This window comes from Nerophis lumbriciformis, linkage group LG03, assembly GCF_033978685.3.
Source record: "Nerophis lumbriciformis linkage group LG03, RoL_Nlum_v2.1, whole genome shotgun sequence".
Taxonomy (NCBI): Eukaryota; Metazoa; Chordata; class Actinopteri; order Syngnathiformes; family Syngnathidae; genus Nerophis; species Nerophis lumbriciformis.
The window spans coordinates 56,880,001-56,905,000 of record NC_084550.2 but is presented as its reverse complement, the minus strand read 5'-3'; the positions used below and the strand labels follow the sequence as shown (position 1 = coordinate 56,905,000).

At 38.4% G+C, this 25,000-nt stretch overlaps 1 protein-coding gene across 2 annotated transcripts in view; it reads left to right on the top strand.

Annotated features, from left to right (window-relative positions):
* The window catches only part of tfap2c (transcription factor AP-2 gamma (activating enhancer binding protein 2 gamma)), a 39,335-nt gene that overhangs the window by 325 nt on the left and 14,010 nt on the right, over positions 1–25,000 (top strand). The window contains exons 1-5 of one of the 2 annotated variants that reach the window (XM_061939728.2): positions 1–21; positions 479–943; positions 8,643–8,694; positions 12,473–12,544; positions 17,953–18,175. The exon at positions 1–21 is cut by the window's left edge and continues 325 nt beyond it. In XM_061939728.2, the coding sequence (XP_061795712.1) occupies positions 1–21; positions 479–943; positions 8,643–8,694; positions 12,473–12,544; positions 17,953–18,175 (833 nt within the window). The remainder of the gene's footprint in view (positions 22–478; positions 944–8,642; positions 8,695–12,472; positions 12,545–17,952; positions 18,176–25,000) is intronic. The other variant, XM_061939737.2, reaches the window with a different exon arrangement.

Sequence of the window (25,000 nt, the reverse complement as noted above, 5' to 3'; positions counted from 1 at the left end):
AAGTATGAAGATGACTGCGAGGTGAGTTTTAGGACACTGGGAAGTAACAGAAAGCTTTAAAGTTGAGGCAGTGAAAGTTCATATTTTAATTCGGCTGAAGACAAAAACGTACGTAATGTTTTAAGTACGAATCAGTGATGGTAGTGAGAGTGTTTTAATGTTTTATTCACTTTTTCTTGTGTTTTTAAAAACAATTGTTTCGATATGTTGTGAAAATTAACCGACAACTTTAAGTATGAAGATGACTGCGAGGTGAGTTTTAGGACGCTGGGAAATAAAAGAAAGCTTTAAGGTTGAGGCAGTGAAAGTTCATATTTTAATTCGGCAGAAGACAAAAAGCACGTAAGTTTTAAGTATGAATCAGTGAGGGTGTTTTAATATGATGTTAAAGTTTCTGATTATTTTGAAATATTTTAAGAAGTCAATTAAACTTGGTGAAGACATGTCCTTTAACCCACCACAATCCGCCATCTTCCAGGAGAGACACGACGGAAGCAGCAATGGCAACCCGCGGCTGCCTCACCTGCCGGCGGTCAGCCAACACCTCTACAGCCCGTCTCCCTCCCTCTCACACTCGGCCAGCTCGGACTTCCAGCCGCCTTACTTCCCTCCCCCGTACCAGCCCATCTCCTACCCGCAGTCCGGCGACCATTACTCCCACCTGGCCGACCCGTTCAGCATCAACTCCATACATCAGTCGTCGCCGGCCTCTAACCAGCAGCAGTGGCCCGGGCGCCAGGGCCAGGAAGGCCTGGCGGGGCACGGCAGGAGCGGCCTGGCCGGCCAGATCCTCGGTCTGGAGGGCGGAGGCTCCTCCGGGCTGAGGAGGGAAGTCTTCCGCCGGCCGGAGCTTCTTGGGCCGCACGCCCACGGCATTGAGACGTCGGTGATGGGGGAGAACATGGGCATGCACGACATGGGCCACGGGATGGAGGACGTGCAGGTCAGTGGGGGTCACACCTAAAGCAGTGGGTCTCCAAAGTACGGGTGGGGGGCCATTTGTGGCTCTCAGCTATTTTTTTAGCGCACATTCTAAAAATATTTTTCCCAAAAAACAAAAAAAAAAAGTAGAAGAAAAGAGCAAACAGGTTAAATGTAACGAGAAAAAGTTGACAAAGCTGCCCTTTAAAACTTCATAATAATGAATCAGAATTAATGTTGTTATGAATTATTGACCTATTGAAAGCTCCAATTACTTTACATCAGCTATTCCACTTTTAAATTGTTTAATGTTGCATATTTTCTGCTTTTGCCATAAACATCTGGGTTTTCTTTTACAAAAAAGGAGTAAAAAAAGACAGAAGTTGATCGAGAGATTCAAGCATAAAAAAAACAACTATTTTTTGACATTTTTATGACTGAGACTCATCTGAGGGCCCGGGACAAAATTTGACTCCCCTGACCTAAATTATGTTAATAATACTTCAAATATTTAATCACAATTAATATTACATTATTATTTACACCATCATTGACCAAGGTGCGTCTCAGGCCATTTGCATATATATATATATATATATATATATATATATATATATATATATATATATATGACCTAAATTATGTTCATAATACTTCAAATATTTAATCCAAATTTTTATTACATTATCATTTACACCAAGGGTGTCCAAAGTGCGACTGGGGAGCCATTTGCGGCTCTCAGCTATTTTTTTTAGCCGCACATTCTAAAAATATATTTACAAAAAAAAACAGAGAAAAGTGGACTAAAAGAGCATACAGGTGAAATGTAACGAGAAAAAGTTGCAATGTTGACTCTAATGACATAATTCATAATAATGAATCAAAATCAATGTTATGAATTATTGACCTATTGAAGGCTCTGATTACTTTACATCAGATATTACACTTAAAAAAAAAAAAAAAAAAAGTACCAATGATTGTCACACACACACGAGGTGTGGCGAAATTTAAATTGTTTAATGTTGCATATTTTGTGTTTTTGCCATAAAAATCTGGGTTTTCTTTAACAAAAAAGGAATAATAACAAGACAGAAGTTGATCGAGAGATTCAAGCATTAAAAAACCAACAAAAAACAACTTTGTTTTGACATTTTTATGACTTAGACTCATCTGAGTGCCCGGCACCAAATTTGACCCCCCTGACCTAAATTATGTTCATTATACTTCAAATATTTGATCACAATTAATATTACATTATCATTTACACCAAGGGTGTCCAATGTGCGGCCGGGGAGCCATTTGCGGCTCTCAGCTATTTTTTTTAGCCGTACATTCAAAAATTATATTTACAAAAAAAACCATAGAAAAGTGGACTAAAAGAGCATACAGGTGAAATGTAACGAGAAAAAGTTGCAATGTTGACTCTAATGACATAATTCATAATAATTAATCAAAATCAATGTTGTTATGAATTATTGACCTATTGAACGCTCCGATTACTTTACATCAGATATTACACTTAAAAAAAAAAAAAAGTACCAATGATTGTCACACACACACGAGGTGTGGCGAAATTTAAATTGTTTAATGTTGCATATTTTGTGTTTTTGCCATAAAAATCTGGGTTTTCTTTAACAAAAAAGGAATAATAACAAGACAGAAGTTGATCGAGAGATTCAAGCATTAAAAAACCAACAAAAAACAACTTTGTTTTGACATTTTTATGACTTAGACTCATCTGAGTGCCCGGCACCAAATTTGACCCCCCTGACCTAAATTATGTTCATAATACTTCAAATATTTAATCACAATTAATATCACATTATCATTTACACCAAGGGTGTCCAAAGTGCGGCTCGGGGGCCATTTGCGGCTCTCAGCTATTTTTTTAGCCGCACATTCTAAAGATATTTTTACAAAAAAAAACATAGAAAAGTGGACTAAAAGAGCATACAGGTGAAATGTAACGAGAAAAAGTTGCAATGTTGACTCTAATGACATAATTCATAATAATGAATCAAAATCAATGTTATGAATTATTGACCTATTGAAGGCTCCGATTTCTTTACATCAGATATTACACTTTTACATTGCTTAATGTTGCATATTTTGTGTTTTTGCCTTAAAAATCTGGGTTTTCTTTTATAAAAAAGGAATAAAACGAGACAGAAGTTGATTGAGAGATTCAAGAATAAAAAACAACTTTTTTTTTTACATTTTTATGACTTAGACTCATCTGAGTGCCCGGGACCAAATTTGACCCCCCTGACCTAAATTATGTTCATAATACTTCAAATATTTAATCACAATTAATATCACATTATCATTTACACCAAGGGTACCCAAAGTGCGGCTGGGGGGCCATTTGCGGCTCTCAGCTCTTTTTTTAGTCGAACATTCTAAAAATACTTTTACAAAAAAAAAACATAGAAAAGTGGACTAAAAGAGCATACAGGTGAAATGTAACGAGAAAAAGTTGCAATGTTGACTCTTATGACATAATTCATAATAATGAATAAAAATCAATGTTATGAATTATTGACCTATTGAAGGCTCCGATTTCTTTACATCAGATATTACACTTTTACATTGCTTAATGTTGCATATTTTGTGTTTTTGCCTTAAAAATCTGGGTTTTCTTTTATAAAAAAGGAATAAAACAAGACAGAAGTTGATTGAGAGATTCAAGAATAAAAAACAACTTTTTTTTTACATTTTTATGACTTAGACTCATCTGAGTGCCCGGGACCAAATTTGACCCCCCTGACCTAAATTATGTTCATAATACTTCAAATATTTAATCACAATTAATATCACATTATCATTTACACCAAGGGTACCCAAAGTGCGGCTGGGGGGCCATTTGCGGCTCTCAGCTATTTTTTTAGTCGAACATTCTAAAAATACTTTTACAAAAAAAAACATAGAAAAGTGGACTAAAAGAGCATACAGGTGAAATGTAACGAGAAAAAGTTGCAATGTTGACTCTTATGACATAATTCATAATAATGAATAAAAATCAATGTTATGAATTATTGACCTATTGAAGGCTCCGATTTCTTTACATCAGATATTACACTTTTACATTGCTTAATGTTGCATATTTTGTGTTTTTGCCATAAAAATCTGGGTTTTCTTTTATAAAAAAGGAATAAAATAAGACAAAAGTTGATTGAGAGATTCAAGAATAATTAACAACTTTTTTTTTTACATTTTTATGACTTAGACTCAGATATCTGAGTGCCCGGGACCAAATTTGACCCCCCTGACCTAAATTATGTTCATAATACTTCAAATATTTAATCACAATTAATATCACATTATCATTTACACCAAGGGTGTCCAAAGTGCGGCTCGGGGAGCCATTTGCGGCTCTCAGCTATTTTTTTAGCCGCACATTCTAAAGATATTTTTACAAAAAAAAACATAGAAAAGTGGAATAAAAGAGCATGCAGGTGAGATATAACGAGAAAAAGTTGCAATGTTGACTCTTATGACATAATTCATAATAATGAATCAAAATCAATGTTGTTATGAATTATTGACCTATTGAAGGCTCAGATTACTTTACATCAGATATTACACTTTTACATTGCTTAATGTTGCATATTTTCTGTTTTTGCCATAAAAATCTGGGTTTCTTTTACAAAAAAGGAATAAAACAAGACAGAAGTTGATCGAGCGATTCAAGCATACAAAAATAACTTTGTTTTGACATTTTTATGACTGAGACTCATGTGAGTCCCGGGACCAAATTTGACCCCCCTGACCTAAATTATGTTCATAATACTTCAAATATTTAATCACAATTAATATCACAATATCATTTACACCAAGGGTGTCCAAAGTGCGGCCGGCGGGCCATTTGCGGCTCTCAGCTATTTTTTTAGCCGCACATTCTAAAAATATTTTTACAAAAAAAAAACATAGAAAAGTGGAATAAAGCATGCAGGTGAAATATAACGAGAAAAAGTTGCAATGTTGACTCTTATGACATAATTCATAATAATGAATCAAAATCAATGTTGTTATGAATTATTGACCTATTGGAGGCTCCGATTACTTTACATCAGATATTACACTTTTACATTGCTTAATGTTGCATATTTTGTGTTTTTGCCATACAAATCTGGGTTTTCTTTTACAAAAAAGGAGTAAAACAAGACAGAAGTTGATTGAGAGATTCAAGCATTAAAAAAAACAAAAACTTTTTTTGACATTTTCCGCGACCCCAAAAGGACAAGCGGTAAAAAATGGATGGATGGATGACTGAGACTCATCCAAGTCCCCGGGACCAAATTAGAGCAAAGCTCTAACGGTTATAAATAATCTATTTGATTTTGTAAAGGAAAACTATCAAAATGGCCCCTGCGTACTTTGATTTTTTTAGTGTGCGGCCCTCAGTGGAAAAGGTTTGGACACTCCTGACCTAAGGAATGTTCATAATATTTCAAATATTTCATCATAATTAATCTTACATTATCATTTACACCAACATTGATCAAAGTGCGTCTCAGGGGCCATTTGCATATATATATATATATATATATATATATATATATATATATATATATATATATATATATATATGTATGTATGTGTGTCTCTGTATATACTATTTATATATGTATGTATGTGTGTATATATATACATACATATATATATATAAATATTATGTATGTATGTGTGTGTGTGTATATATAGATATATATATAAATATATATATATACATACATATACACACATTTTTGACTGTGTGTGTGTGTACGTATATATATATATATATATATATATATATGTATATATATATATATATATATATATATATATATATATATATATATATATATATATATGACCTAAATTATGTTCATAATACTTAAAATAATTAATCACAATTTTTATTACATTATCATTTACACAAAAAAACCCCAGAAAAGTGGAATAAAAGAGCATACAGGTGAAATGTAGCGAGAAAAAGTTGCAATATTGCCTCTAATGACAAAGCTTTAAAACTTCATAATAATGAATCAAAATCAATGTTGTTATGAATTATTGACCTATTGAAGGCTCCAATTACTTTACATCAGATATTCCACTTTTAAATTGATTGTTGCATATTTTCTGTTTTTGCCATAAAAATCTGGGTTTTCTTTCACAACAGAGGAATGAAACAAGACAGATACAAGTGGTTGATTGGCAACACTAAATTGACCCTAGTGTGTGAATGTGAGTGTGAATGTTGTGTGTCTATCTGTGTTGGCCCTGTCATGAGGTGGCGACTTGTCCAGGGTGTACCCCCGCCTTCCGCCCGTGTGCAGCTGGGATAGGCTCCAGCACCCCCCCGAGAGGTTAAAAATAATGTATTTGGCTTTGAAAAGGAAAATTATCAAAATGGCCCCTGCATGCTTTGGTTTTTTCGTGGAAAAAGTTTGGACACCCCTGACCTAAGTTATGTTCATAATACTTCAAATATTTAAATACAATTAATATTACATTATCATTTACACCAAGGGTGTCCAAAGTGCGGTTGGGGGGGCCATGTGCAGCCTGGCATTATCATTATCCCGCTGCACAGAAATAAAACGTTACTGAAAATGTGAAAATAAAAAATGTACATTTTAAAATCTTATACCAGGAAGAACTTTTTTCCCAAAAAATTAAAAGATGCGAGAGGCCAATTTATTACATTTTCAACAATAAAGATGCTGAAACCAATTCAACGCACTTCAGTTTATGCTGCGCTATTTGAGAAAGTTAACTTTTGTGTTACCGATGACAAAGCAAATAGTTTTGATACATCTATAGTAGGGATGTCCCGATCCGATATTTGGATCGGATCGGCCGCCGATATTTGCAAAAAAATGCGTATCGGCAAGGCATGGGAAAATGCCGATCCAGATTAAAAAAAACTCCGGTCCGTGTTTTCCAACGCACCGATTTAAATAATATATTCCACTTTTCTGCTGCTCCCTAATATCCGTTCCGCATTTTCCAGCACACCTTCAACACATCCACAGGTCTGTGGATTCTCACGCAGCTGGCATTACACGACAGGCTCTTCTCACTCTTTCCTGTGTCTCCCTCTCACAGACAGCAAGCGCACCTTCTTACACACGTCACATACTGTCACGTCATACGTCACATACGTATACGTCCTCACGGAGCAGAGAGGTAGCAGCATGCTAACGTTAGCTGTGATGCTAGCGCAGCCGGGCTAGCAAACTTCCCTCTAAGGTGTGCGCCTGTGCAATTGCGCACTGCAAATCTATGCCACGCACAAAATCAAATAAAAAAACAAGCGCATTACAATTTTCGACACACGGACGCGCCAGAGAAAACAGTTTTCGTCATCATTGTTCAAATATTGTAACGTCTGTCGAGACGCTTATCTCCATTCGGTGCCACACGCCCACACCATCAAAATGCCGAGGCAAACATTTCCAGATCAACACCGTATGAAAAAATTAGTGATTTTTTTAGTTGTGATTTCCTTCTCTGCATGAAAGTTTAAAAGTAGCATATATTAATGCAGTATGAAGAAGAATGTTTTAATGTAGACACATAGAATCATCATACTGCTGTGATTATATGCATCAAGTGTTCATTCAAGGCTAAGGCAAAATATCCAGATATACATCGTGTATCGCAATATTGCCTTAAAATATTGCAATATTAAAAAAAGGCCATATCGCCCAGCCCTAGTTTAATGATGCCATTTCTGTTTGTCATGTATAATTTTGTCTATTTTGTGTTTATCCTTGAATAAACAGGTCAGTTTCTTGTTACCAACCATTGTGTATTATTCAAACTCCCCTAATTCAGCTGGCTAGTTGTTCTCAAGAGCACTAAAACCCTTTTCAACATGATTCTGACAACTAAGTAGGCTAAATAACTTTAAACTTTAATACATGCTCGGATAGGCCAGTATCGGTCAGTATCGGTATCGGTCAGTATCGGTATCGGATCGGAAGTACAAAAACCTGGATCGGGACATCCCTAATCTATAGTGATAATAAAGAATTCAGTTCATTTTCAGGACATGTCAATCAAAAAAAAAAACTAACTCCGGGCTAAAAATTCCCCTCGAGCCGCACTTTGGACATCCCTCTCCTTTACAAAGCTATTCGTTTTTTTTGCAAAATCAAATATCTTTTTGACTTGTTAGTATGTGGCGCTTGGCAGAAATAATTTGGACACAAAAAACACGATATATTTTTATTTTCCACTTGCATATCTCATCTATTGAAAACAAGGGCTGTGTTTAGACAACAATGTCATATGTTTATTATAATATCAAAAGCCATGTGTACCATTTGCGTGAGCAAAATTTTACAACCAACCACAATAATACTCATTTCTAAACAAAAGCTATCAAGACTTGAGTATATATTTGAAAAAGCATTTTTGAAAGTGCAGTGTCCTAAGTATGACCCAGGGGCCCATTTTCGGGGGCCACGGTTCTTTCTTATATTGGCCTGAGGCTAATTTTGAAATTGATTCATTTATAATTACATTAATTAAGGCATTACATTTTTTTGCTTAGTCACCTGTCACACAGGGCTAATATGAGATAGCCTAACATATATTGACCTACACTGGAATTAGCAAAATTTTTCAAATTTGTTATACATCCCTGATGTGTAACAAATGTAAACATGGACTAGAATGACATATATGAATTGCACGGCATCTTATTTGTCTTTTATTCTTTTTCCCAGCACGTAGACGACCACAGTATTATCATGGCAGATCAGACCGTTATCAAAAAAGGTGAGTTTCTGGTCTGTTATTAATTTGACATAAAAAAGACTAAGTAGGCTTCCTGGCTTAATAAAAGCTGCTGTAATTACAAGCAGCTTTTAGATATTTACAGTAACCCCTTTGCCTTGTGTTAATTGTACATCCTTTCTGTTGATGATCCTCCACTAACTGTGAGACGCACTTAGCTTAGGCTGGATGTGATCCCGTCTCTGTGTTGCTTGAAAAGAAAGCAAAGAAAAGACAATCTGATGTACGCCATCGTGCCAGAGCAGGATATTACGAGTTGATCCCAAGTCGGGGCGATGGGGTGTGGCGGGGTGCAGGCGCGCATTGCATGTGAAGGACAGTTTAGTAATATGTTGGGACACGAACTGTTTTGATCAAGACGCTTAATTTCCACAAGCTTTGTCATCCGGAGTCCATTAAGGCTTTGAGTCAGAGCCACATTGACTAATATCATTTTTAATCATGGACAGACTAATGTACCGTTTACAGCCTTTTTGAGAGATACTGTAAATAGATATATTTCATTATATATATATATATATATATATATATATATATATATATACACATATTTATAAATACACATATTTATAAATACACACATATATACATGTATGTGTGTATTTATATATGTATGTATAATTTTCTTTAAAACTTAATTGTAATAAATTATAATGAATGTTGTTATGAATTATTGACCCATTGAAGAGTCCATTTACTTTACATCAAATATTCCACTTTGAAATTGTTTAATGTTGCATATTTTGTGTTTTTGCCATTAAAAAACAGGGTATAAAAGGGCATTATAAAAGAAGAACAAAAAAAAGCAACAAAAAAAATCTTAAATCAGCAGATACATATGAAGTTGATTGAGAAATTCAAGCATTGAAAAAAAAAATATATTACCTTTTTTTTTTTAAAAACATTATTGAGTCCCCGGGACCAAACTTGAGGGGAGCCCGAAAGGTTAAAAATAATGACTTTCTTTAATAGGTTTTGAAAAGGAAAAATATCAAAATTGCATGCTGTGCTGTCAGAGGTCTCAAAGGTCTGTATGGCGTCACATTAGTGCCAAAAATCCGAGCGCATAAAAACTGTTATCGCGCGCTGATTCTCCACTTCGTGCGCGCGCGACACCCTATTGCGCGCGCGTGGTGCCTTTTTGCGCGCACGCGACGCCTTTCTGCGCGCTCTCTGTGTACTCCTGGCATCTCTCCTCGCGCTGTCATGTTTCTTTTTGGCACTTTGGGGGCGGGTATGCTTAGACGGCCACTTCTTTCTGATTGGTCAGGCGAAAAATGCTGAAAAATGCTCAGAGCCAATCAGAAGTATAGCAGGGCGGGTCATCGTCAATATGTATCAAGATTTACGGAGGAAGAAGTGGATAAAAAAAATGGCGAGCGCTGATGAAGGTTATTTCATACCACATAAACACAATACAGGGTAATACAAAATGTGACCCAAATAAATAATAAGACAACGAACACCATAATCACATCTTTCAGCCAGAACTGGTCCACCAGCAATAACATCCAACCATAACATTATTTTATATTTTCACTTCTTCTTGAACATTTGTTTTCTAATTTATGGAATTTCTTTTGATTCAGCCATAAAATTTATGAAATAATCTTTGAATTTTGTTTTTAAAATGTTAAAAATAGCTTTTAATAATGTATTCTGAAACAGTTTAAAATAATCAGAGAACTGACTAACACTGACCCTACACAACTATGTAGCACAATTAAGTAATTTTTTTTTAAAGCGAAAGAGGTAATTTCAACAGGTACAGCATCCTATGTCATATCTACATGTAATAAGATTTGTAACAAGGCAAACCGTTTGTAAATTGGTCGAAAATCGAGCAAGTTATGGTAATTTAATTAGTACATGTACCATTGACATCAATGTAATGATTGAGGCTAGATGTCCGAGGTAAGATGGCTACAACGTTGCTACACTGGAGAATCATTGGTCATATGAAAAATGCTCACAGCCAATCAGAAAGAAGGGGCCGTCTAAGCATACCCGCCCCCAAAGTGCCAAAAAGAAACATGACAGTGCGAGGAGAGATGCCAGGAGTACACAGAGAGCGCGCAGAAAGGCGTCGCGCGTGCGCAGAAAGGCACCGCGCGCGCACAGAAAGGCACCGCGCGCGCACAGAAAGGCACCGTGCGCAAAAAGGCACCACGCGCGCGCAAAAGGGTGTCGCGCGCGCGCACGAAGTGGAAAATCAGCGCGCGATAACAGTTTTTATGAGCTCGGATTTTTGACACTAATGTGACGCCATAGGTCTGGCCCAGCGGCCATTTGTGGCTCACAGTTGTACTGAACTTTGTCAAAATAAAAAAAAATAAAAAGCGTGAAACCTTATCTGGATTGGAATATTCCCATAGAAGATAAGGGCCACAGTGAACAGGAAAAAAAAAAGCTATCAGGCAAAAAATCTTAAACATTAATAACTCATGCTAATTGATGTACCTACAGTAATTATAGGATTATTGTACGAATATTTAAAACATTTTTTTTAAGCATATTGTAAATTTCTTTGGTCATAAATTAAGCATTTTCAAGCATAGCAAATGGCTAAACAAACTAAAAATATCAATACTACAGCAGGATTGGACACGAGAGGAGACCAAACCAGTCACAGGGTGTCGTCCAGTATCGTGGCCTCTAATTGGCCCAGCCTCAGGTAGCATTTCCATATTGGATTAAAAGAGTGTTAAGATGACTAAAGGTGTTATTTCATGTCTAACGGGCTCTCATAATGTTGAAAAACGTATTTAGAAGGTCATAAACAAGTTTTTTTATGGCCTTGCTGTGCAAATATTTGATTTAGCATTCTTTTTTTTTTCTCTCTTTCTATCCCCTCCTGCTCCGGCCCAGCTGCACCAAATAATAATATAAATACATTTAATAAAGTCTAATACAAATAAGGCAACAAGAGAAGTATCCTCCACTTCTCTTTTGTAAAGTAAATCTGAACAGCCGTTATGGGCATCTACATCAACTATATGATTTGCCTGAGAAGCTGGACAGGACAAAAAAAAATATATATATACCGTATTTTTCGGAGTATAAGTCGCACCGGAGTATAAGTCGCACCTGCCGAAAATGCATAATAAAGAAGGAAAAAAACATATATAAATCGCACTGGAGCCCGGCCAATCTATGAAAAAAAAATGCGACTTATAGTCCGAAAAATACGGTACTGTATATATATATATATATATATAATCAATAATTCCTACTTTGAGACAATTCATTTATCGAGGCCATGCCCGGAACCAATGAACAGTGGTAAACGAGGGACAACTGTAATTGTAGCAACAATTGTATTTATGAAATAATACACAACATTATTTATTTTTATTTTTTTTACTTTTACTGAATATTACTAGAGAATAGACCCTGGTGGTTATTTTCATCTGTAGACCACGCACCCGGTAATCATAGGAGACTGGGTGGCTAAATGGAGCATTTACAATTTGTCACAGAGTTGAGCAATATATATTATTTGTACACCCCTGCTGTAATTTAGCTATTAATGAAAAAGAACACAACCCATTTGCTCTCGGAAGCATACATTAAAAAGCTCTTTAGATAAATGGATAAGAATGTGATGTGGTGATAGTGATGACTCATCACGTCCTGTTCCCACGCTCAAGGGCACACCGTGGGCAAACTGGGCTTTCTCCCCGTCTGGCGGCACATGACAGTCGGTCCATATGTGCACCATGCAGCCGCCACATGTGACTCTTGTGATTTTGTGTCTCAGTATTAGGACTGCGAGGGGGCAGGAGCCTTGATCGCGTACAGAGGACTTGTTATCAGGGGGGCATCCTTGCGGGTGAGGATGAAGAATGATGTACTGTAGCCTTGTTGTGTGTTTATTTAATGTGCTGTGCTGTCCTTTTGTGTCGAGTGACTTGTCAGTGCTGATGTGGGGGGAACCGGGGCAGAACATAAACATACACATAGTATACGTAACATAGTGGTAGTAGAGCGGATGCTGGCCTATTAAAGTTTGCATACACTTGAAAAGAACATAATGTCATGGCTGTCTTGAGTTTCCAATCATTTCTACAACTCTTATTTGTTTGTGATAGAGTGATTGGAGCACATACTTGTTGGTCACAAAAAACATTCATGAAGTTTGGTTCTTTTATGAATTTATTATGGGTCTACTGAAAATGTGAGCAAATCTGCTGGGTCAAAAGTATACATACAGCAATGTTAATATTTCGTTACATGTCCCTTGGCAAGTTTCACTGCAATAAGGCACTTTTGGTAGCCATCCACAAGCTTCTGGCAAGCTTCTGGTTAAAGTTTTGACCATTCCTCTTGACACAATTGGTGCAATTCAGCTAAATGTGTTGGTTTTCTGACATGGACTTGTTTCTTCAGCATTGTCCACACGTTTAAGTCAGGACTTTGGGAAGGCCATTCTAAAACCTCAATTCTAGCCTGATTTAGCCATTTCTTTACCACTTTTGACTCGTGTTTTGGGTCATTGTCCTGTTGGAACACCCAACTGCGCCCAAGACCCAACCTCCGGGCTGATGATTTTAGGTTGTCCTGAAGAATTTGGAGGTAATCCTCCTTTTTCATTGCCCCATTTAGTCTCTGTAAAGCACCAGTTCCATTGGCAGCAAAACAGGCCCAGAGTATAATACTACCACCACCAGGCTTGATTGTAGGTATGGTGTTCCTGGGATTAAAGGTCTCACCTTTCTTCCTCCAAACATATTGCTGGGTATTGTGGCCAAACAGCTCAATTTTTGTTTCATCTGACATCACATGGGCACAGATAAGACCTTCTGGAGGAAAGTTCTGTGGCCATATGAAACAAAAATTGAGCTGTTTGGCCACAATACAATAAAACAATAAAATACAATACAATAAAATTATTGGAAACTCAAGACAGCAATGACATTATGTTCTTTACAAGTGTATGTAAACTTTTGACCGCGACTGTATGTCTGTGCAGAGGAGACCTAGTGGTTCAAACGGATTCAATACCCAGAACAATACACTAATTAGAGATCATTAGCAATCATCAAACGATGATGATAATAACACAGTCACTTTCATGCAAGGCATTAATAAGACACTACTAGTACCAACGTTTTAGGGACACTTTCCTATTCAAAAGGATGCTGTCTTTAGACTTTTGACCAATTTAGTAATATTTCTACAATATCCATCCATCCGTTTCCTACCGCTTTTCCCTTTTGGGGTCGCTGGAGCCTATCTCAGCTGCATTCGGGCGGTAGGCGGGGTTTTCTACAATATATTGTAAATATATAGATAACAAGAATCACTTAGTACAGCATGAGCTATCACGCTTTTACCGTAACTGGTCGACCATGACTTTTTTTCTTTCTTATTTTTGTCTCTCTTGGCCAGGCCTGGGCAATTATTTTGACTCGGGGGGGCCAAATTTAGAGAAAAAAAGGTGTCTGGGGGCCGGTATATCTATTTATAGGAACACTAGTACAAAACCTCACAATAATGTCTGATTGAATGCTAAAAATGTTATGACAGACCGCATGAAAAAACAAAATGGAATAAAACAATTTTTTTTACTGATTGAGACACCCAGAATGTACATGAAAATAAAGAATGTGGGATTTACAATTATAACCATGAACGATAAAACACTGAATATTGACAAAATAAGAATGTCACACCACTTCTCGATCGACATATTTTACAATCAAGCGAAACGCAACAAAAATGCAACAAACACAGCGAAATATGAACTCGAAGGGTAAAAATAAAACCCCAAGCTTTAGAACTTTCTTGTAAAAATCTCCTTCCGCGTCTGTCCCTGACACCCGCATTTCAGGCTCTGTGGAAACGCTCCCTACCCACACTGCTTGGTGCCTAGTCTGAGCTGCTGTGACTTAGATTACCATAGTAACTATCCATCCATCCATCTTCTTCCGCTTATCCGAGGTCGGGTCGCGGGAGCAGCAGCCTAAGCAGGGAAGCCCAGACTTCCCTCTCCCCAGCCACTTCGTCCAGCTCTTCCTGTGGGACCCCGAGGCGTTCCCAGGCCAGCCGGGAGACATAGTCTTCCCAACGTGTCCTGGGTCTTCCCCGCGGCCTCCTACCGGTCGGACGTGCCCTAAACACCTCCCTAGGGAGGCGTTCGGGTGGCATCCTGACCAGATGCCCGAACCACCTCATCTGGCGCCTCTCGATGTGGAGGAGCAGCGGCTTTACTTTGAGCTCCCCCCGGATGGCAGAGCTTCTCACCCTATCTCTAAGGGAGAGCCCCGCCACCCGGCGGAGGAAACTCATTTCGGCCGCTTGTACCCGTGATCTTGTCCTTTCGGTCATAACCCAAAGCTCATGACCATAGGTGAGGATGGGAATGTAGATCGACCGGTAAATTGAGAGCTTTGCCTTCCGGCTCAGCTCCTTCTTCACCACAACGGATCGATACAGCGTCCGCATTACTGAAGACGCCGCACCGATCCGCCTGTTGATCTCACGATCCACTCTTCCCTCACTCGTGAACAAGACTCCGAGGTACTTACAAGTAACTAATTAGATTACCATAATAACTAGTATATCATGCGAAAGGGCAGATCCAACCATTGAAATACTTTGTATAGTTCAAGACTTACGGTAATTTGAAAACATCACTGCACATCATAATAGCAGCTACAGTTTCCATCTAAAAATATTATTTGGGAATGTCCGGCGGGCCAGATTGAAAAGCTTAACGGGCCGCATGCAGTCCCCGGGCCTTCATTTGCCCAGGCGATACCTAACGGACTATAACAGTGATTCTCAAACTGTGGTACTGTACGCCAAACAATCACTTGATTAAAGGACAGTGTTTTATTTTCCTGTATTCAAACACAGTGTTACTGTTCAAACTGCGTGTAATGTTACAGTGGTGGAAAATATCAAATATACTTGTTAAATACAACCTCTGTTTTTAATAAATACTTAGGCCTACCAAGCTATTGTATTTTAAAGATGGTCATTACGGTGGTATTTGGTGAAAAAAAGTTTGAGAACCACTGGACTATAGGATGTAACTATAGATAACTGAATATTTGAGGTTTATTTTTTGGCATAGAATAAATAATGTCATAGAATGATGATGCAACTCCAACCTCTTTGTAAGTAGGCACACATACATTGCAGAAACCTGTCAGCCATTTTGGTGGAGTGTTTGTTGTCTACGTTAGTTTGTTCATTGTTTTATGATGAATCATATAGCCTAACACTAACTCCATTTTCAATTTCAAGTAGGGCGTTTCATAGCGAAACACGGCATTTTTACCATCACGTTTGTGGAATGTGCCTTTTAAAATTTACTTTAGATTACTTTGCTTAAATTCGACGTCAGATAGTCGAACCTCGGATTCAGGAGGAACAGTGTGGTTTCCGCCCTGGTCGTGGAACTGTGGACCAGCTCTATACTCTCGGCAGGGTCCTTGAGGGTGCATGGGAGTTTGCCCAACCATTCTACATGTTTTTTGTGGACTTGGAGAAGGCATTCGACCGTGTCCCTCGGGAAGTCCTGTGGGGAGTGCTCAGAGAGTACGGGGTATCGGACTGTCTGATTGTGGCAGTCCGCTCCCTGTATGATCAGTGCCAGAGCTTGGTCCGCATTGCCGGCAGTAAGTCGGACACGTTTCCAGTGAGGGTTGGACTCCGCCAAGGCTGCCCTTTGTCACCGATTCTGTTCATAACTTTTATGGACAGAATTTCTAGGCGCAGTCAAGGCGTTGAGGGGATCTGGTTTGGTGGCTGCAGGATTAGGTCTCTGCTTTTTGCAGATGATGTGGTCCTGATGGCTTCATCTGGCCAGGATCTTCAGCTCTCACTGGATTGGTTCGCAGCCGAGTGTGAAGCGACTGGGATGAGAATCAGCACCTCCAAGTCCGAGTCCATGGTTCTCGCCCGGAAAAGGGTGGAGTGCCATCTCCGGGTTGGGGAGGAGATCTTGCCCCAAGTGGAGGAGTTCAAGTACCTCGGAGTCTTGTTCACGAGTGAGGGAAGAGTGGATCGTGAGATCGACAGGCGGATCGGTGCGGCGTCTTCAGTAATGCGGACGCTGTATCGATCCGTTGTGGTGAAGAAGGAGCTGAGCCGGAAGGCAAAGCTCTCAATTTACCAGTCGATCTACGTTCCCATCCTCACCTATGGTCATGAGCTTTGGGTTATGACCGAAAGGACAAGACCACGGGTACAAGCGGCCGAAATGAGTTTCCTCTTCCGGGTGGCGGGGCTCTCCCTTAGAGATAGGGTGAGAAGCTCTGCCATCCGGGGGGAACTCAAAGTAAAGCCACTGCTCCTCCACATCGAGAGGAGCCAGATGAGGTGGTTCGGGCATCTGGTCAGGATGCCACCCGAACGCCTCCCTAGGGAGGTGTTTAGGGCACGTCCCACCGGTAGGAGGACGCGGGGAAGACCCAGAACACGTTGGGAAGACTGTCTCCCGGCTGGCCTGGGAACGCCTCGGGGTCCCACAGGAAGAGCTGGACGAAGTGGCTGGGGAGAGGGAAGTCTGGGCTTCCCTGCTTAGGCTGCTGCCCCCGCGACCCGACCTCGGATAAGCGGAAGAAGATGGATTGGATGATGGATGGATACTTTGCTTAAAATTGTTGCAGTAAATGCAGCATTTTTACCGCTTTGTGGAATATGTTTTAGATTACTTTGCTTAAAAAGTCCTTCCATAAATTAACTGCTAAAGTAACATTACCTATTAAGTTATTATGTGAAACTGAATATTTTTTGACATGAAATACAGCATTTTTAACCACAACTTGTCGTGTGGCGTGTATTAACAGAAATACTTTTAATTTAGTAGATAACTAACATTTAATGACATTTTTAGACATGAATTAAACCCAAAATGTATAATTTCTCTGACAAAACATCCTATTTGTGCGAGTAAAGTTGCGGCAAAAAATTTGGAAAATAATTAAAATTTGTGTGATTGTTTAGGAGAACAAAAGTAATGATGTGAACATTTATCAATCGTTGCAATTTGTGGGATGTGCTCTGTTAAAGCTTGCTATTTTTTTAAATCTTTTTTAAGTGTGCCTCTTTAGGGTGTTTTTACATGTCCATGTCGTTTGTGCAGCCTCAGAAAACTGTCCAGTTCAAATAGTTGCCAATTTCCTGCTAAATCCAAGTGAAGCCACATTTAGCTTTCCCTTAAGATGATAGTGTTTGTGAGCAAGAAACAAGCCTCTATCAATTTCGCATTGTCCTTCTCCCTCTCAGGGCCTGTGACTCTTCCCAAAGGCAATTCACTGGGCCTCCCCTTCCAGAAGGAGTCCCTGCTGGGCATGGTGTCCAACCCCACCGAGGTGTTCTGCTCCGTCCCGGGTCGCCTGTCGCTGTTGAGCTCCACCTCCAAGTACAAGGTGACGGTCGCCGAGGTCCAGAGGCGACTTTCGCCGCCAGAGTGCCTGAACGCATCGCTGCTGGGAGGAGTTTTACGCAGGTCAGAGCGCCAAATCTTTCAATTCTAACACGGCGACGTCTCTTGAAGTGGACGTTTCCATCCTAACAGAAGGTGGAAATGAGATTTACTCTTTCTTTTGAGGTTTAGCTAACCCTTTCTAGGAGGGGGGGCATTCTGAAAAATCAAAGATAAAATTCCAAATACATTGTGACTTTTTTTTGCTATTTTTCGACAAAAAAGCAAGCTGCCGGTCACACTTTGAACAGCTCTGATTTGAAGTGCAGCAATAATAAGTTATGTAGAAATGGCGGTGATCATAGAAATTATAGATCATTTACATGTGGTTTTGCATGGGAATTTTCTTCAGAGAGACACCTCCCTGCAGGCACTAACCACACAGATAGGAGTGTTGCCTCATGCCGCTTGGTGTGTGTGTGTGTGTGTGTGTGTGTGTGTGTGTGTGTGTGTGTGTGTGTGTGTGTGTGTGTGTGTGTGTGTGTGTGTGTGTGTGTGTGTGTGTGTGTGTGTGTGTGTGTGTGTGTGTGTGTGTGTGTGTGTGTGTGTGTGTGTGTGTGTGTGTGTGTGTGGCCGCGCGCGCGTGTGTGTTCTTGTATTGCTACCCTTCTTGAGACATCAACATGGAAAATTACCTTCCATATGAGGACCGGTGAACAAGTTAGGACATAAATCATGGTCCCAATACGGAAAACCATTGCATCTAATAGAGAATGTCTCATTTGCACCCCTGGTAGTGAAATCTATCAAAATTAGGGTGGTCCCAAAAAGGAGGGATTTTTCAAATTGACTTTGTGTCGGTTTTAAAAGTGCTCCCCCTCTGGCCAACACATGTAATAACAAGTGTGTGTAAGAAATCGAAATGCGCCCCCTTTGGCCAAAATTAATAAAAGAAAGAAAATAAATATGTATATAGAGACATACTGTAATAACCTGAAGTAAATAATGAAGATTAAAAAACAATTACGAACAAAAGAACAAAAACCAAAAAAAAGCAGTCTTTTTCTCAAAATGTGTCGACTTTTTTCTTATAAAATTGGGAATAATTTCTCATATTCTTTCTGCTTCTGTAATTTTGCAATATTTTCTCGTAAAATTATTACTTTTTTAATGTAAAATTATACATTTTTAATGCAAAATCGTGACATTTATCATATAAAATTCTGACTTTTATCGCAATATTGCCAATTTTTTTTGTTGTTCTTGTAAAATGGTGACATTTTTTGAGTAAAATTGTGACTTTTGTCATCATTTTGCCAAGCAAAATTCCGATGATTATTATAATCGTGCCAAAATTTTAATTAAAAAAAAAAATGCGACTTTTGTCGAGTAAAATTACGACTCTTTTCACAAAATTGCCAACATTTTAAGCTTTTCTTGTAAAATTGCGACTGTTATTGTGCAAAATTCCAACTTTCATCATAATATTGCACAAATGTTCAGTTTTTCTTGTAAAATGTTGAGTAAAATTACGACTTTTATCATAATACTGCAAACATTTTAAGTTTTTCTTGTGAAATTCCAATTAATTTTTCACAACAATCTTTTTTATATTTGCATAGTATGTATATATTATTAATGTTGTAAATACAAATCTTTATACAGTATATCTAGAAAGGGTGGTCCTAAAGAGGTAGGCATTTTTCGGTGGTCTCAAGAAGGTAACAAATACAAGAGTGTGTGTGTGTGGTTACAGTATACACTATCCAACACCCCTGACTGGCGATTTTGTGTTTAGAATGCATGTTTGCTGTGTCCCATGTGTCCGTGTTTATTGCTGACACACACACACACACACACCTCTTCACAAGCGTTTTTAAGTAGGTCATAGAGTACAAGGAGGGGCATTGTTAGTGGGGGTTACAGTAAGGCAATGAGGGAAGCATATGCCCCCCAAAGATGCTGGCCATCACAGAGAGCATGTGTAAAAATGCATCAACTGCATGCTAGGGAGTTGTTTTGTTGTGTTTTGCAGATGACACGTATAGTATGAGTGATGCCTCTGTTTTATTGCCCCATGGCGCTTTTGTTGGTGAAGCAAAAATCTTGTTTATGCATAATTTCTTCAATATTAATAGATTCTGCGTGGGTGAGCTAACAAGGGCTTGTCTGGCAAGTTATTTTGACAGCGACAAATTTACTGCAGGTCTAAACTCGACTCTGAACCTTTTTTTGTAAATATTCTAAATCAATCAAAAAACATGAATTATTTTATTTAGGCATCATTTTTCCATTATTCTAATTTTTTGTTAGTTTTTTTTTTAAACAATTAAATCATTTTAATTAACTCTGCAGTGCATAAAATAATATGTTTAAAATTGCAAACTGCCATAAACACGAGTGAAAAGAACTTAAAATTAAATTAAAGCTGCGAACAGCCCCCGCCCCCTTTAAACACTGGGGTTTACGCGTGTCGGTCGGTCGGTTCGAAATGTATCATCACCTCTATGTGTAGCATGTGTAATTTTAACCTCGACTCATTTGTCCAAAGTCCCTAGGAGGAGTTTGTTAAAGTACGACCCCTTATTTTTGCCGAAAAATAGCCATAAACTAACAGAATAAAGGTTTGGCGCCATACCACGCCCACGTAATATAGCATGGGAAAAATGTGTTCCCAAATTATCATCGGCCATATATATGTAATTTTAACCACGACTCATTTGGTCAAAGTTCTGAGAAGGAGTTTAAGTGCGACCTCTTTTTTTTTCGCCAAAAAATCGCGCATCGTGCCGTCTTTAAAGGGGAACATTATCACAATTTCAGAAGGGTTAAAACCATTAAAAATCAGTTCCCAGTGGCTTATTTTATTTTTCGAATTTTTTTTCAAAATTTTACCTATCACGCAATATCCCTAAAAAAAGCTTCAAAGTGCCTGATTTTAACCATCGTTATATACACCCGTCCATTTTCCTGTGACGTCACATAGTGATGCCAATACAAACAAACACGGCGGAAAGAACAGCAAGGTATAGCGACATTAGCTCGGATTCAGACTCGGATTTCAGCGGCTTAAGCGATTCAACAGATTACGCATGTATTGAAACGGATGGTTGTAGTGTGGAGGCAGGTAGCGAAAACGAAATTGAAGAAGAAACTGAAGCTATTGAGCCATATCGGTTTGAACCGTATGCAAGCGAAACCGACGAAAACGACACGACAGCCAGCGACACGGGAGAAAGCGAGGACGAATTCGGCGATCGCCTTCTAACCAACGATTGGTATGTGTTTGTTTGGCATTAAAGGAAACTAACAACTATGAACTAGGTTTACAGCATATGAAATACATTTAGCAACAACATGCACTTTGAGAGTGCAGACAGCACATTTCAGGTGCGCTAAGAACATATATTTTTCCACGATTTCAGCACTCAGGTTAACCATACCTAAATAGACACAAAATACTGCATTACACAAGACTACATGAATGTACTCGAATGATTGAAAAAAAAAAATGTTTTTAAACTAAATTATTGGTAAACAGTTTATGTATAATAATTTACGTAAAACCGCGAGTAATGAATAAAGTTTTCATCAATTAATATATTCTGTAGACATACCCTCATCCGCTCTCTTTTCCTGAAAGCTGATCTGTCCAGTTTTGGAGTTGATGTCAGCATCTGCTTTGAGTGTCGCAGGCTATCCACACATTCTTGCCATCTCTGTCGTAGCATAGCTTTCGTCGGTAAAGTGTGCGGAACAAACGACTGACCATTTCGTCGGCTTTCCCCACAGCCTCGTATTTTGAACACATTTCGTCCAATTTCTTGCCACTTTCGCATCTTTGGGCCACTGGTGCAACTTGAATCCGTCCCTGTTCGTGTTGTTACACCCTCCGACAACGCACCGACGAAAGTGAGAAAATGGCGGATTGCTTCCCGATGTGACGTCATCGCTCTGTGAGCGAATAATAGAAAGGCGTTTAATTCGCCAAATTCACCCATTTAGAGTTCGGAAATCGGTTAAAAAAATATATGGTCTTTTTTCTGCAACATCAAGGTATATATTGACGCTTAAATAGGTCTGGTGATAATGTTCCCCTTTAACTGCAGTGCAAGTCTAGGAAGTAGTTCATATATTTGTGTATAATAATACTAAAATAAATCAAAACTACACCCCTTTGCCGGAAAAAATAAATGGAGTGCTGAAAATAGCTGAAGTTTAGTCAACTTCAGGCGTCACATTTTTTTAACATTCTTACACTGGGGACGGTGTGGCGAGGTTGGGAGAGTGGCCGTGCCAGCAACCTGAGGGTTCCTGGTTCAATCCCCACCTTCTACCAACCTAGTAACGTCCGTTGTGTCCTTGAGCAAGACACTTCACCCTTGCTCCTGATGGGTCGTGGTTAGGGCCTTGCATGGCAGCTCCCGCCATCAGTGTGTGAATGTGGAAATAGTGTCAAAGCGCTTTGAGTACCTTGAAGGTAGAAAAGCGCTATACAAGTATAACCCATTTACTATTTACAAGTTTAAAAAGAAGTTCACCGCTGTAAAATTCTAATATGTTGAAATTAACTGTTACCATTTGGATATTACCTACCGTCCAGTGTAAGTGTAAAGAAAAGTTAAGCAATTCATTGAAGAAACTACATTTGCTACTGGGGTTGTCCCAAATCCAATATCTTGTACCAAAATGTATTTTGATACTTTTGTAAAAAAAAAAGAAAAAAAAAGGGGACCACAAAAAAATTGCATTATTGGCATTATTTTAATAAAAAATCTCAAGATACATTAAACATATGTTTCTTATTGTAATCGAAGAACAATTTTGGCCTTAAATAAAATAGTGAACCTACGAGACAACATGTCTTTTAGTAGTAAGTAAGCAAACAAAGGCTCCTAAATACTCTGCTGACGTATGCAGTAATATATTGTCATTCCTCATTCTATTATTTTGTCAACATTATAAAGGACAAGCTGTAAAAATGGATTATTAATCTACTTGTTAATTTACTGTTAATATCCGCTTACTTTCTCTTTTAACATGTTCTATCTACACTTCTGTTAAAATGTAATAATCACTTATGCTTCTGTTGTTTGATACTTTACATATGTTTTGGATGATACCACAAATTTGGGTATTTATCCGATACCAAGTAGTTACAGGATCATACATTGGTCATAATTTAAGTCCTCATGTGTCCAGGGACATATTTCCTGACTTTATAAACATAATATACATTTAAAAAAAAAGGAAAAAAGATTTTGTGACGATAAAAAACATTGATGTAATTATAGTAGTATCGACTAGATACGCTATTGTACTTGGTATCCTTACAGTGGATGTTAGGTGTAGATCCACCAATGGCATTTGTTTACATTCAGGCACGCTAGCTTCTGTTAGCGGTGATGCCGCTATCGTATCCTCCTACGGTGTGTAGTGAAGCATGTTTAGCTATTCCTCGTCCTGCAGGGATGATACTTGTAAGAAACTTACTTTATTTGTCGCCATGGAGGCGAGGATTAGTGATTTAGAAGGAGCTAAAACACTGCCGACTGCGGATGGATGTTAGCTGCTAGCTAGCTAGCCATGTCTTAAAGCACCTCTTCCTGAGGGCGTTAACAGTGTTATAACTTCACCTTTATCGTTAGTTTTCGGGCCAAACTGCGTCTGTTCTCCCTTTTCTGTCTACACACTGTGTCTGCTTGTAAGTACTCTGTGATCGTGCGCTGCCGAACACGCTCCTCTTGGAAAATTGGAAACCGGTATTTTTCAAACTGAGTATAGTACCGTTTTTGATTCATTAGCATACCTGCCAACTACTCCGGTTTTCCCGTAATTAGTACGGTTTTCATCAACTTATTCCGGGTTACGGTTGCAGTGATAAAAAATACGTTTTTTCATTCATTAAAATTTTTTTTTTTTTTTTAAGTTTTATTCACGAAATCGCGTAACAACAATGACAATCGACACTGCTTCCCGTAACTTCCTATCGAGCCATTCCGAATGCCATGCACGAGGCTATTTATAGCACCGCTGCCAAGCACGAGGCACCTGTTGCCATTGTTTCCAAACGAGCGAACGATCATGGAATCAGCCGGAGAAAAATCGCAAACGAGTCTTAAACCGAAAAGAAAACTGCAGTCATTCCGTGAAGAATATTCAAAAGCCTATCCGGGAATAATTATCCGTTCCAAAAGGGTGAAAACTACGCGAATTGCACCTTGTGCAGACACGATTTTTCGATCGGACACGGAGGAATTAGCGATGTAAAAGACCACGTTGGGACAAAAAAACACAAGTCTAATGCCGTTGCTAATGCCGTTGCCGTTGGATTTTAGCCACAAAAAGGTAATGACACCAATGTTATCTATTGGAATTGTTTAGTTCTGTTATACTGTTAAAAGTGTTTATACTATTTATGCTTTCAAGTCCAAGTTGAAGAAATCTTGTTAAATGTTGACAGCATAACTACCAAAATACAGAAGTATGTCCTTAATATTTTTGCAGTGCTATTTCTGTTGAAAAGTTAAAATGATTACATTAGAGATGTGATGTGCCACTTTTCAAGTGTCTGATGGCTTAAATTAATTTTCATTAATTTTTCATATTTTGAATTCTTTTGAAAGGCTTACAGAAAAACTACATTTGAATTGTAATTCCATGCTATTGACAGGACTATTAATTTTAATGAAGTTAGCTTACCATGTTTACAGTATGATAATTGTGATAGAAATGTGAATTTTAGGCACAGAATATTTTTTACAATTGAACAAGGCAGTAGATTATACAAGCTTGGACAGAAAGTTAATAATGACACCAATTTTTTTTTTTTATGGAATTGTTTAGTACTGTTTTACCATTTGTTTACTGTAAAAAGTGTTTATACTGTTTATACTTTCAATTAACAAA